General features: G+C 41.0%; 2 protein-coding genes across 3 annotated transcripts; both read right to left on the bottom strand.

Moving 5' to 3' along the window:
- Nucleotides 1-1,054: 1,054 nt before the first annotated feature.
- kxd1 (KxDL motif containing 1) lies at nt 1,055-3,323 on the bottom strand. 2 transcript variants are annotated; one of them, XM_083654643.1, is made up of 5 exons: nt 3,192-3,323; nt 2,711-2,838; nt 2,418-2,570; nt 2,288-2,334; nt 1,055-1,739 (listed from the first exon to the last, which is right to left on the bottom strand). In XM_083654643.1, exons 2-5 carry the CDS (start codon nt 2,806-2,808, stop codon nt 1,483-1,485), a joined length of 555 nt encoding a protein of 184 aa, XP_083510769.1. In that variant the 5' UTR covers nt 2,809-2,838; nt 3,192-3,323; the 3' UTR covers nt 1,055-1,482. The 2 variants fall into 2 exon arrangements, with proteins under 2 accessions (XP_083510769.1, XP_083510770.1); XM_083654644.1 differs by having other exon boundaries at nt 3,196-3,303.
- Nucleotides 3,324-7,324: 4,001 nt separating this feature from the next.
- sinhcaf (SIN3-HDAC complex associated factor) lies at nt 7,325-12,892 on the bottom strand (the record flags this gene model as incomplete). The annotated part of the gene is made up of 6 exons (XM_083654724.1): nt 12,781-12,892; nt 10,005-10,132; nt 9,623-9,722; nt 9,354-9,477; nt 8,618-8,768; nt 7,325-7,631 (listed from the first exon to the last, which is right to left on the bottom strand). The coding sequence occupies exons 2-6, from the start codon at nt 10,130-10,132 to the stop codon at nt 7,325-7,327; spliced, it is 810 nt and encodes a 269-aa protein (XP_083510850.1). The 5' UTR covers nt 12,781-12,892.
- Between the last annotated feature and the right edge of the window lie 1,912 nt (nt 12,893-14,804).

The following is a 14,804-nucleotide window of genomic DNA, read 5'->3' as shown; positions in this document are numbered from 1 at the left end:
CATAATCAGAATTCTTATGTTATGTTCAAGAGACCATCCTGTTTCCAGCTCTCACATCGGCAAGCTCCTGTCCTGCTGAAGTGTCCTTGAGCAAGCTCAAGGGTAAACTGTCCTCCCTGTGATTCCCTATGGGGGATCAATAATGCGTCTTATTAAACATTGTTGAAAACATTCATGTATGCATTAACAAACATACTCCCTGTACAAGTGTCCATAAAGTAATGATGTTGCAATGCACAGACATATTTGCCAGGACCTAGTAATCACTTGAAAGCCCTAATAGCATTCAGGTAGGTTGTGAACATTGCAATAACTTGTTTTTTCTCTAACTAGGGGTCTCATCTAACCAGGTATCATCAAGACAGACTTCTGTTAACTGTAAAAATGGAAAAAATAAAAAATAAAAGGAGAAATAAAACAAAACTTATTCACTGCCCTGCCCAGATTCACTCTCAATAAGAAGTGTTATTGGCAGCTGTTTTTTGTGCTGGACAGGTTTAGCAAGCATGTCAACAGAAATCTGATCATTATGGTAAAGAGTTAATAGCCACTGCCAGAATCAAGACCATGATGCTCTCTCAGTATTTCATGAATGAAATAATCAGCTCCAATTCAACTGAGGAATTGGAATTGGAAAAACCCTACAGAAAACAGTTGGAATGTAATTGGAATTTCATTAAAGGAACACTCTGCCCATTTTCAACCAGCTTTGTATCATTAGAACATCAGTAGTACATCAGAAAACTGTAAACGGTTTTGAAGTCTGTCATTTAATTTGACAGTTATTGAGTGTTAAAGTGTGGATCAGTGACATCACTGGTCCACACGAACTAAAATTAATAACTCATTAACTCAAATCAACTCTCAATAACTGTCAAACTAGATGAATGATGAATAGTTTGACAGTTATTGAGAGTTGATTTGAGTTAATGAGTTATTAATTTTAGTTAGTGTGGACCAGTGATGTCACTGGTCCACACTTTAACACTCAATAACTGTCAAATTAAATGACAGACTTCAAAACCGTTTATAGTTTTCTGATATACTACTGATGTTCTAATGATACAAAGCTGGTTGAAAATGGGCAGAGTGTTCCTTTAAGTAAATTCAATTAAATTCTGTGAAAGTCATTTTCCCCCCCTTACCACATTTGAGATTACAATGCTAAAAGGTACCTTTCAAGTGGTATTTGATGCATAAAATGTAGTCATAATACATACATTATGATTGAATGCATTTGATTTGATTTGTTCAACTTAACTGTCTTCTTGGAAGTGGAATTTAATGAAATGTAATTCTGTTTCCTTTCATTCTAATTCAATCCCAATTCTGTTTCCAATTCCAGTTCCAAATCCAGGAGTAGAATTGGAATTGTCCATGGATTCACACTTCACATGGCCCCAACTCAACAGTTTTCATTCAGAAAGCGCGGTGCGTTTCAGAGAGGAGTTGAGGACCATCAGATCGAGCTGCGGCTGCACTCTACTCCACAGGTACTGAGTCGGGCCCCTCATCCCTCAGGATGGCTGTGTCTGGGATGTCAGAGGTGGGCGTGTCAGGCAGCTCCTGAGAGAGATCCTCGGAGCATCGGCTCACAGTGGGGGAGATCACGTCTGGACTTGTATCACAGGACTCTGTGCTCTGCTCCGAGGTCGCTGTCCTGATTGTCGTGGCAACACTGCGGGGAATCGGGTCAAAGTCGTCATCGTCATCCTCCAGGATGGGAGACTCATGGATATCTGTCAAAAAAATAATAATAATAAACACATGGATATCTGTCCAAAAAAATAATAATAATAAATCACACCCAGGTGCTGAAGTAAGCGGTGCAGACATACAGACACCACTTAACCAATTGTAACTAAGAAGATAATTGCTCGAGTGACATCACTTAACATAAGTGACATAAGAAGTCGATTTTCCTCTGTTTTCAAGACACTGAATATCTTTGGACACATCACTTTGTCTTGAGACACTGGAGTTTTGTTTTTGCTGCAGTTACAATAAGACTAGTGTGTCTCAAGACATACTACATACATGGTAGTTTATGTTGTTACAGGAACTTACTTCCCTTTGTATTGTGTATCTCGTTTTTAAGATACTTTAAAAGACTTTAAAGGTGGTTATTTAGAGTTTAAGTCTTTTCAACATGATGAGAATAAACACAAAAATAGTGAAATCTGGAAAAACTGGACACAAGTTATGTCCAATTTTACAACTGATAAGACAGGCACTGACAGTGTCAGGTGGGTATGGCATGATGAATGTGCTGAAAAAGCCAACTCACTGCTGAAAGCTTCTGGGTACTGCTTAGCAATCTTGCCCTTCAGTGTCCTGGAGGAACAGAGGAGAGACACCATTAATCACAGGGTCGATGCTGTGTGTGCGTATGCTCTGGGAGGGGGACTGTGACTCACCTGATCCTCCTGAAGATGCTGTCCAGATCTTTCTTCATCTCCACAAGGGTGCGCGTGTGGAGCATGAAGTGCTCGTTCATCTGCTGCAGCCGCACGTTGGACAGCCCGTTGAAGTTGATCAGCATCTCATTGGTTTTCTCAAAGCGGTCCAGCCTGGTTTCAGAATAAAAATCAGCAGAACCCAAACAATCTTCAGGTTCAACTTTTTTTCCAAAGAGGCAGATTTCTCAGCACTACATTTATGTTATTTCAACACATGAAACTGAGCAGCCTCATCAGATCATGATACTCACATGTGTCTCTGAGCCTGGATGATGGCATTGACATCCTCAGAGTTGACCATGCTCAGCATCCTGCTGCAGAACATGTCGGATGCCGTGGGCTCCACCATGATGAAGATGCTGCAGATGCAAACCTCTTTCTAGAAACGTCCCAATGCAAAGGTACTGTATCAAATTCACTAGTCAGCAACATAAGCACGTGATATTATAAAACAACTGGCTTAGAAAACAATGGAGAACAACCTTGAGGAATTATTAAACGAATGGGTAAAATATATAAATAAGCTTGTTTAATCATCGTCTACAGCCGCTCAGTTGCTGCAATAAGTTATTTCAAATTCACTTATTTCTTCAGCATGGTAACGTTGAATAACTTTATCTAATGTCAGTCAAACCGAATGCTCGCATAGCAGGCTGAACGAGCCATTAGCTTGCTAGCTAAATACAGGCGAAGCTAACGCTACTATGGCAGTTTAACTTGTACTACTATTACCTACTGTAGGCTCCACTGTCGTTGTTTATGCCAGTCTCTTGCTGTGCAAATATTTCATAACAGATTGAAACCTGTACACCAGCAGCCCGATTACAAAGGCAGCTCAGCTCAGCTGTGTGGAGTGGACCAAATAATACAAGACAGTGACACTTCCGTGTTTGTCACGTGACAACCACTTACGCTGCTGTTTAGTAGGTTAGCTGTTTAGTAGCGTTTGAGGCTCCCTCTCATTAAAAGTAAACATTTGCCAATCTAACTGTTTAGTAGGTTAGCTGTTTAGTAGCGTTTGTTCCTTCCATTGAGGCTCCCTCTCATTAAAAGTAAACATTTGCCAATCTAACAAAAATCACACCCAGATGAGAAGTGTGCATACATCAGCCTATCAGTGTGTCTGTCCTAAATCACTGATGACATAGTGACATCACTGATGATGTCACAACTGGCCCAGTCGATGATTGTGGGACAACATGACATCATCACTTACATCACTCGATAATTGTGGGGCATGACATCAGTGGGTGTGACTGACATCAGTCAGGGGTGTTTGCATGCTCAGTTGATCGATTGTGTTTGTTTACTAATTATGACATCATGTCAGCACTGGCCACCACTCAAGTGACGTGTGTCTGTATCCCCCTGGCTATAATGATGGATTGGTTTATTTAAATCTATATTTTTCTGCATTTTCTGTGAATGAATGAATTTGGGGGGGTCAAAATGTAGCATGGCCTTGTCTCTGCTGTGACCTCATTCCTCAAATGCCCAGAGGCCAGACTAATTTCTATATTTGGCTTCCAGACTGAAAGTGTTAAGCAGCATTTGATCTATTTACACTGGGATGTTGTGGTGGGTTAAACTCTTTTATTCATACAATAGTTACTAAGCTTTTTAAATTGACATAAATCTCCAAAACAATTTTGATGTTATTAGAATAAGTAGTATCAGACAATACCTAGGCTAGATAGATATACTTATAAGTGACATGAAAATAAATTGTATTTTCAAGGAGTAAATCCTTCTATTACTAACTTTTTGTTAGTTTGCAATGGCGGTTTCATTTGATCCTCTTTCCTGGTTCACCCACTTTTCTAATAAGTCCAAAAACTCATCAAGTCCATACAACTCACAAAATTACTTTTATTAAGGGACAAGTAAAAAAAAGTACATGATGTATAAAAAAGTACAAAACTGCCTTTCCTAACTTGTAAGCTAAGTAAATGCATAGCTACAATACATGCAAGTAGCACTAAAGCCTACAGTGCAGCTATTCTGCCATTCTGTAACATGTTGGGCTACAGGGGAAAGGGGGCATACAGTTTGGTTGTAATCTATCTCTAGTCTACATGATACAGATCCAAAGTGATGATACAGAATAAGTTAGGTTGCACGCAACTCAACTGATGAGTAAATAAATACTTAAAACATTTCACAAATATTGACAACCGGTAATTCAAGGCAATGCCAAACACCACCTGTGTGAGAATTGCATTCGATCAATTACTGATGTACAAAACGACACTATTTGTAAAAGATTAACAAAATTCATAGTATTACACTTCTAACTGGGGATGCAGTGATACAAATAAATATGAAATAAATAAATAATGGAACCCATATAAGAGCCGCATTGCTCACCCACCCCCCTATGTACACAACACACCCGCTGCTCCCAACTACCACGTCACATGTAGGAAACTCTGTATTAGTGTTCTTTTTAGAATACCATAAACATACATACAAAGAACCTTGGACAAGCACATGTGTCCATAGAAAACCTGCATTGATTTGACATTGGGTGAATTTCAATGTGCTTTGGCTTTCCTTTGATAAATAAAGTAATATTAGGCTATATATCACAATACCTTTGTGGTATATAAGAGGCAATGGCATAACATTTCATCTTGTATAGTCTTAAATCTACTGACCCGGGAATGACTGATTTGACTGATATTGATACATTGCTGAATGACTATAGACTGATTGGTATGTTTTTCTGTTGTATTGTGTTGTATGATTATGCAAAGACACTTCTATTTTTCCATTTTCTTTTTACATATAAAAATAATTTAAAAGTTCAGAGAGATGGACCCAAAAAAATAAAACTAAATTTTACTTTTTTTTTTATAAGGCCATGCAATTTAGTAGACTCATGCATCCCATCATTAGGTCTTTTGGATGAGTAGGCTTGTCGCCATCCATGCAAAATGCACTGTGTTGCTGAGGCCACAATAAATATAGCTACCGTCCCTTATATTGTTCCTTAATGCCAATTCAGAATCAACACTAGCACTGTCTGTAACATATAGTTAAGGCTGGTGTATTTGCTGTTGGCGCTGTGAATAGGCCTTATTCAAATGGGACCCACATATTCATACACATATTCACTAATCAAGTTTAGACAAACTGTTTTTGCTGAGAGTGGATGTAAATATGAATAGATGCAAACACAAAGGCTTCTGTACAGGTCTGGTATTCATGTTTCATTCCAAAACGAGATATCTGCCATTATTTAAAAAAAAAAGAGAGAAAAAGAAAGTGATCTTGAAAGACTTTCTACTCTTGAAAGAAAAGTAAAACTAATCACATAGAGAGCCCCAGGGATGACGTATTTTTGTAGTCGGAACGCGGAAGTCCCGGACTTCCGGGTTCTTCACTGTTTCTGCCTATGGGATTTTTGAATGGGTTTTTGGCGCGATGCTTCAAATAAGGTCTGTGGGCAACGCAAGCTTAATCAAATGCGAACCAGCGTTCAGCGGGATAATCTTCACACATGAGGACCACTTTCATGAGTTTTGAAGGGTAAATGCAAGCCCTAGAAGTAAAAAGCTCGTGCTAAGCTAATCCAGAACTACACACAGTGTCGCATAGGCTTCCCCGTCACGTCACCACTCAACCTGGAGTGTTGTTGATGTGTGCGTTGCTGTGCACTGATTACCCCGGGCTGAACCAGGTGAGGGAAAGAGAATTTCCGTGTTCGTCCTTTGAAGTGATGACGCTATTGACGTATAATATCCCCGTCGACTCAACAGTGTAGTCTCATTTAGCCGTTTGCTAGCTAGCCGCCCTTTTAATGGCACGTAAAAGCTTAAAAACTCATAAAAATGGTCCTCATGTGTGAAGATTATCCTGCTGAACACTGGTTCGCATTTGATTAAGCTTGCGTTGCCCAGAGACCATATTTGAAGCATCGCGCCAAAAACCCATTCAAAAATCCCATAGGCGAAAACAGTGAAGAACCCGGAAGTGTTAGCATCGATGTTTTCCGGACTCATTCCTGGGGCTCTCTATTATATTAGTCATTAACACCTTGGAAAATAGTAAAATTTTTGAGAATGGGTTCAGCTGTATTTTTTTTATGTTTGACGGGTGAATTTCAAGTGCTTTTTCTCAAAATGGATCTATAGCGTTTTGGAATACAAAAAAAAATCGTTTTAAATGTACAGTACCAGCAAACTCGAGTTCCAGCATTTTACCTGAAGTAGGTGAAAACACCAGATGACGGTAAATCATCAGGTTGGGAAAAGTATTAAATATACAAAAAACAGACAAAGTTGAAAAAACAAGAGTCCATAAGTTAGAATATAAACAAAAACAAACCACCAACGCTGACAGTATTATGTAGAAGATCAAAGGATTTTCAGCTGCTTTATAATTAAAGGCAATCTGAGGCAACTTCTCTCTGTAAGTGCTTGAAACACAAGAGCACCCCTAGACTACTTCCTCAAAGATGTGCACAGAGGGGGGGTCGGCATAGAGAGCCAAAGTCACGTCCACTTCAGAGTTAGGCATACGAACTAAGGGATTTCATCCGCCATTTATTTCTCCATGGACATTTCGTAAAATGCTTATAAAAATCTTTTACTTGGTCAAACCAACCGACTCAGCTATATTTAGAATCAGGAGAGACCATAGAACATTTCACTCGGACCAAAACTTGGGGGAAAAAATCGATGTTGTTTTTTTAGTTTTGTCTGAGTGAAATGTTCTATGGTCTCTCCTGATTCTAAATATAGCTGAATCGCTTGGTTTGACCAAGTAAACATAAGCATTTTACTAAATATCTATGGAGAAAATGGATGAAATCTCTTGATTCCTACGCCTAAACCAGAAGGGGGCGTGACTTTGGCTCTCTATTACCACTCCTCCTCCTCCGCCTGGCTCTTGGCTGGAGGTGGTGTTGCCATGGTGACGCGGAGCTGCGGTGCCTCACAGGTTGGCGTCTCCTTCACTTCCTCTTCCACCTGTGGCTCCTCCCCCCTCACCTCCTCCTCCCCCGCCGGCCCCTCCTCTACCTCCACCTCCTCCTCCTCCTCCTCCTCGTAGCCCTCCTCGTCTTCCTGCTGCTGCCGTTTCTTGCGGCAGCAGGGCTTGAACAGATGGGGGTCAATGAGCACCTCCCCAAAACGGCCCTTGTAGATGATTCCGCAGCACACCTTTTGCCTGGACAACAACAAACAGAATTTAATCAAATTGTAATAAGTGCAAATGCATAGTATTAGTCTCTAGACTCAAAGCGCATCAAGTTGTCAGTCTGCTGTTTTTGCTACAGCCATTCCACATTGCAAAGTGGCCATTATTTCAACATCCATCAGTGGAAGAAAAAAAGTTCCCAAATTGGAATGCAACACAGACACTAAAAACCTTATTGAATATAATCCTATTTTAAGCTGTGACCAGCAGCTAGTATAAGCTACGCTGTTGATTTGTAAACAACACAAGTTTGTTATACCACAGTTCTAAATAAATTCCAAAGTTACAAGCTGGTCAACTGCTTGTTGTTGGGGCATCTTGAAATGTGCTATGTAAACCAATAAGGATCTTTACTTAAGTGATACTGCTTACGGTCATGTTAAATTACAGGACAGCTGCCATTATGTACTTATTTGTCATTTTGCATCTAAATTGAGAGGATAGGTTTAGGCATAAGCCACATTCACACGGGATGAGGCACTGTGGCGATTAGCAGAGGGTTATGTGGCTGTGTGGGAGTGTCACTACATGGTGGACCATTTGTGTGACATCATGTTGTGAACTTGACAGGGTCCCTGACAGGGTCCGCTTGAAAAGGTGGTCTGGGGAACGGTTGCGTGCGCCCGGGGACGAAACACTTGCGAATGTGAACGCCAACCATACCGAAGCACGCAGACAACACAAAGGCGAGGATACACTCCAGGCGTAGTTGATGATGCAAGTGTGCTTTGCAAGTGTTCCGTTACGTTCCCGAGCACAGTACAAATGTTGTAATGTGAAAGCTGACCAGCGGGGGGGAGGGGAGGGGGGCAATCGAACTCGGGCATGGAACGAAAGCAATCGTTCCCAGTGAGAAAGCACCCTCAGACTCCCTCACAGTGCTGTTGTCCTGGAGCAGTTAGTGCCATGTGCACAGAAAGCTGGGATAGCAACATGAACTGAACTGGCTGACTTACCTCTTCCAGTAGGTGAGGTCCAGGAAGGAGAAGACAGGGGTACGGCTGGACCCGGGGCTGATCTCCGTGTCGGAGCCCTCGTCTGACAGGTTGCTGTAGCTGGGAGACTGAGCCGGAGAAGTGCTGGAGGTGGTGCTGTGGGCATCTGAGTCTGCTGGGAAGAACAATCACATTAAGTGAAGATGTAGTGTGTAATCTAAATTTTGATAGGTTCATGCATAGGGAATGTATAATTATGAGTTGGCCTGCAAAAACCCATTTACATTTTTTGATATTTGCATAAATTAAGTTCTCCCCTATGTATAACCTTTTGAATGACTGTCTGAGATAGCTCTCAGATCAAAAGTTATGAGTATTTTTATTTGTTATATGTCTAAAGGTAAAACACAAGAAAAATGGCTTTAAACATTCCACAAAATTCCATTTTCTACATTGGCAATCCACCAAAACCATAAAAATAAATACTTCCCCTTTTGTTTTATGCAAATAATTATTCAATATGATGTACTATGGAGATTAAAGTAACCAAATGACTCAAAATCTCAAAATACCTGCAAAACTAGTTTGTGACCTACTTATTGGCAACAATGGGTAACAGCGACATGGGAAGGGTTCTCCCAAACCACCACACATATGACAAATTATAGAAATATTCCTTCAAGAAACAGATGTGAGTGACGTCAAACAAAATCCAGCACTAAAAGTTACAAATCAAAAGTCAAAATGCACAACTCACTTATTTTTTTAAGCTCTTTCTGCAGCCTGCTGATCTGACTTGGCCTGGCTTTCTTGGAGACAGACTTGATCTTCTTTGGCCGGGCAGCTATCTTTAGACTTGGACCTCCTCTAGCATCAACCACCTGGAGAGAGAGGAGAGGAGACAAATCCATACTGTAGCATTCCACTATATCACCATGTGACCGTGTCAGGCCAGCAGGGGGCTGTGATGAAGGGACAGGCTGACATTATGGGAATAAGTGGGAACACAGGCCCAGAGTCACCTACATGATTCCAGTTCTTCTTGGAGCCCACGGGGAGTTTTTTCCATCGCTTCACCAGCAGCACGCAGGCATTACAAATGTCCCCACATCGACTTTCACACAACCTTCAGGGAGATTAGGGGGGAAATGTATGCAGCAGTTAATTAATAACAGTGTGTGTGTGTGTGTGTGTGTGTGTGTGTGTGTGTGTGTGTGTGTGTGTGTGTGTTTCAGAGAGCGAGAGACATACATAGAGACAGACGGAGAGAGAGCAAATGCATGAAATGAAGTGAAAGTAAGGTACAGTATGATACAACCTACATAGCTATTATAGCTATGTAGCTGGTTATATGGGCATAGCTGGTTCTCTCTCCTAGTCCTAGCCCCACATGTGTTTTGCATCTTACCCGAAGCAGGTCCTGAAGTCCTTCTCATACCGCTTGCTGTCTGTGAAGCGAGAGCTTGACGACTTGGCGCGGCAGATGCAACAGCCGTCCAAACTTCGGTACATCTTCGGCTTATGAAAGCCAAACATCTGTCCACAAAACAGCAATGGTTTTAAAATGCAACATCTCAGGGTCTAATCAAATGATCATTGTAAGTCAATTGTGTGCAGGTACGAATCCTCCCTGACTGTATAGGCCTGTAGACTATTTCTCTGGTTCATGAAGGGCGGTATTTTGGTGTTCCCTTTCAAATGAAAGGCATGTAAATAAATAGCTACTGTAATATAGGTGATTGATGGTCACAATCCCTAAACCTCTGTAGAAAGTGAGCGTGTAGGAGCATCTTGCTGTGCTCCTGCTCTGCTGTGACCCAAATGAGGGAAGTAGGTCAACAGTCAGACAGCGCGTCAGACAGATCATGTCACGCTTATTCACTCTTAATTTGGGCAATTCAAAATATGACATAAACACAGGCCTAGTCGGATGCATGCAGGCTGCAGTTGAGAGAGAAAAAAAGCTACAAATTATGAGTTTCTGTATGAATGAGGCACTGTGTAAAATAGATGTAAAATAGATGTTGCATCCTTTTTACAGTCTGGTTGCACCAATTCATGGCGGGGGTTATTATGATTTAGAGTAGGCTATGTTGCTAGGCAAAATTTAATATAGCCTACCGAGCACATGGATCTGAACTGCGGCAAAACTGTGAGCCGCGCCCCCCCCAGACTGCCCACCCCCCTCCCTGCCATCAGTCCTTGCTCAGGGTCTCCTGACAGTGCAGTGCCACAGAATGCAGCCAGAGATTAGGTAAAAACAGAGAGCTCTCCCTCTGACCCCTTTTCCCAGTACCACAAACGTAATCTCAAATCTTGCCCAAAAGTTTCCAGCTATTGTAAAAATAGAGTACCACAGGGATGACATTTTTGTAGGCTTAGCCAGAAGTCCCTGCACTTCCTGGTTCTTATGTGTAAAAGTCAATGGGATTTTCATCACTGGTTCACAACTTAACTTAAATCAACTCTCAATAACTGTCAAACTAAATGAATGCCCTCACAACTGTTTACAGTTTTCAGATATGTGTGAGATTATGTGCAAAATCAGCATTGTTTTTCTGTGAGGTTCTCTTTTAATGTAAGTAGCCTATTATTCACACCCATAGCTGAAAATATATTTCTTTGTGGTTAGAATTTCTTCACTGAATCAAAGTCTACTTATATAACACAATCCATAGACTACATGGTACAAATGCTCATAAAATAATAGAGAAATTATAAAAAGACAACAGACCAATGATACAATACATGAATTAAGGTAGAAAACATAAAACCAACAACTCAAGTTATTTATTTTTAAGCTACGTTTTAAGTTTCCCAATCCAAATTTTCTGAGTGGAAAAAGTGTATTTTGGCAAACACTTAGATCGAAGAGCACATGACGTAGCCTATACCGTGTCAGAGACTGTCCAGAAACCGGGACAATTTTTCACTACTGAGTCTGAGCCCTTCATCTTCTGTAACACAGACGATCTTCGCTGTAGCAGCAGAACAGTTGCCTACGTGACGCAACTCAACATGGCAACACACTTCAAAGGCGGAGGCAGTATGGAAGGGGGTGTGATGCGATTTTCCGCAAAACGTGTATAATTAAAAGTTAACTGAATGCAGTACTTTGAAAGCAATTAATGCGTGCGCAAATAACGCAATACACGTAAAAAATAATCGGCGACTTCGCGAAAAGGCACGGTTTTATTCGAGATAAAAGTGTACATCGATAAATTCACCGCCCACTCTAGCGAGGAAGCATGGCATGCCACACGACCTGCTTCTTGCGCACCCATTTTATGATAACCGTCCTGTAGTCGACGGTGCCCGAGCCTTTCCTCTCCAAGTTCAACTTTACGCAGTATGGACAACTAAATTATGCGAACACATTTCGAAAGCAAAATATTTCCGTCTCATGTTTGAAGGGAAATTGTTCCTATTCTGTCGTGTAATTTGATCTTTACTCTTTGTTATTCAAGAACCGCGTCACTGCAACAGTCCACCTATTATGTGCATGAAGTTCAAAGCGGCGGCTTTTGGAAGTCAATGTCTGGGGCCGTTTTTAACATAGAATACTGTTTATTAATCGATTAGGTTTATTGAGAAAGCTTTCGCGGTTAGCGTTAGGTGTTTGCAGTATTTTGTTGACAGCGGCGTCCGCGTGCTGAACCATTTCCCGTACGGGTGGGCGTGAGAGATCCAACTTGGCTTATAGTAATCGTAAATGTGTAGTAGGCTAGCTCACTGTTTGTGCACTACAGCTACAATGCGGACACAAATGCATTTAAAAAGAGCATTTTTCTTACTGTAAGACTCATAATATCAGACTTTAGTCAAATGCTCGCCGCGAGAAAATTAGTGATTGCCTCCTACAGCCAAATTCACTTTATCAACCAAATAATAACAGCCATTCTTGCTCGCGCTGTTTGCTTAACAAAGCTCTTTTACACTTATTTACCCCCTCAATTACATCCTGCATGCATTTCACTTCGCGCTATTATACAAACAAGTATTAAAAGGTGGCTTGTGGCTCAAGTTTGTCGCCCAGTTTGTGCTGCTGTAGGCCCAAAACGAGCAATTGTTCTTAAACAACTCGAAGCTTGTTTTGAATTGCAGAATTGAAAGCACGAGACTCCAAAACCCCGCAAAGGTTCAAAGACTCGACAAGACAAATAAAAGCCAGTCGCATTCATTACCTTGTTGCAAGTTGCGTGAAGTTGATACAAAGTGATATTCCTGATAACGCGTCCTTACAATGTAACTATTATGAAAATCAACCCGCATCAGTAACCCGCTCTCTTGTTGATGTCTGCGCTTGTGGACGGGGACTGGATAGTTGTGGACCAAGTGCGCATGCGCTCTGTCCACACCTCCATTTCAGAGTCGAGCGGAGGGCTTTTTCTTTTTCTTCAATCAACCCTATTTACATAAAGGACGTGTGACGTTTCAGTGCGTCTGCACTCCACTGGCCTTATAAGGATGGGAACATTGCGCGGGAACAGGGGGCTCGGCTCCGGTTGCTATGGCACATTGGAGAATGTAAGCAAGGGGGCGGAGCGTGTGTTTTACTACAGAACGCCAGATGGCCTGTCTGGAGGCCTGCGGAGGAGTCTCACGCAGTGATGCGCATTGTTGATTTCAATTGCGTGATTCCGGACCAGTAATGTAGTGGTAAATAGAAGGTAGCATGATCAGTGTCGTGACTAATGTGGATTAATTTATGTCAGCCTACAAAGATCTGCACTTATATAGTCTATAGTCTAGTCACTGCATCCTGTGTGGACGCTTGGTAATGGTAGGCTAAATGTTTTGAAACACGACACCATAGTATAGTGCCTATAGTCTGTCATGTTAATCAGTGTTAAAACACAGCGTTTTAGGAAAGGTCAAGTTTTGGATCTGTAAAGGTTAAAATTATAAAGGCTGTGTTGTGTTTGTAATTATCAGAGCCAAATATGAAATGAGAAAGTTAACGAGTTTTGCAGCTGCAAATCATTGTTAACCCAGCAAGAATGATTATCTAATGATATAAAACATACCAGATATAGGATTTAATCAGCACAAATAATACAGAGACTCATCAGTTATGTCAATATTAACTTTAATCTTTAACAACACTTTTCATAAATATCGAAATAACAATTTGTTATTGCTTACTCTAATCTATATTTGAATAATAGAGGCTTGGTCATTGTGGGTTAGATAGTGCTTCCAGGACAGTGCAGGAGACAGCATTTTCATAATTCTTGGACAGTATAAATTAAATGCAACACCAACATAATAACTAGCTTTTTAAAGAACCTGTGCTCTATTCAATGTCTCAATCTGGCAAAGACAACTGAACAATTTAGAAAGAAACAGCATAACCATTATCCACATAATCAGTCAAATGTGCCAACAGTTGAATATAACATTTTACACCGACACAAACAAGATGCCATTATACATTAAATATGTCAAAATTGCTTACACCATATAACAAATGGGTACAATTCGGTCAAAGATTGTTAATAAAGCGAGATATTCACAGTGAGAGAGAAAAAAAAAACGTTTTGACAGTGACAAAGACTACCGTACTTGAATTGACACAATTAGGACAAGTTTGGTTTCAGTGTTTCCCCGGCCCAGCATCTTAAGAAAACAGGCACGACCCTGTATATGACCCAGAAGTTAATGAAACAATAAGGAACGGGCCAGAAGTTACACTACACAGCATGAGCATCAGCAGAGAAAACTCACCTGGGGACATTGACTCTTTTCTCAATCTAGATTTACTAAGACATCCCATTAAGAAAGCCAAGAAAAATGGTTTGACTGTATATAGCGTGGCCCCGAGTCCTGCAGCTTCAGAACATCCGGGTCACAACACGCTGAGACAAAGGTAACAACAGATTTGGCCATGCATGTGCTTCGTTTAGAATTCAAGTGCAAGCATTACAGCAGTCGTAGGAGAGTTATAGTCGTCCTCGAGTTGGGTTTGTGGTGTGAGCTGTGAAAAGGTCTACTGTAGATATGAGATAAGGAATGACCGTCTATTTCTCTTTGAGGAAACAGAACATCACAGTGTAAACAAGCATAGGAAAATCAAACAATTATTTCCTTAAGCAAATATATAGGGCATTTACATCAGAGAACAAGGCAACAGAGCAGCCAGTGGCCTGCCTTTTTCCCATACCCATCCTAAAATCCCAGCAAGTCCATCCGGTGTCCGGTGTCCTTT

The sequence above is a fragment of the Poromitra crassiceps genome (genome assembly GCF_964638095.1).
Source record: "Poromitra crassiceps genome assembly, chromosome: 18".
Classification (NCBI taxonomy): domain Eukaryota; kingdom Metazoa; phylum Chordata; class Actinopteri; order Beryciformes; family Melamphaidae; genus Poromitra; species Poromitra crassiceps.
The sequence above is the reverse complement of the archived record's forward strand: the minus strand, read 5'-3'. Positions and strand labels throughout refer to the sequence as shown.

Bases quoted from the DNA above. Each gene is read 5' to 3' on its own strand.
- kxd1 (XM_083654643.1), bottom strand. From the start codon at position 2,808: ATGGTGGAGCCCACGGCATCCGACATGTTCTGCAGCAGGATGCTGAGC. The intron at 2,335-2,417 runs GTGAGTCACAGT...CTGTTCCTCCAG, and splicing joins AGCATCTTCAGGAGGATCAG to GACACTGAAGGGCAAGATTG. The intron at 1,740-2,287 runs GTGAGTTGGCTT...TTTTTTTGACAG, and splicing joins GTACCCAGAAGCTTTCAGCA to ATATCCATGAGTCTCCCATC.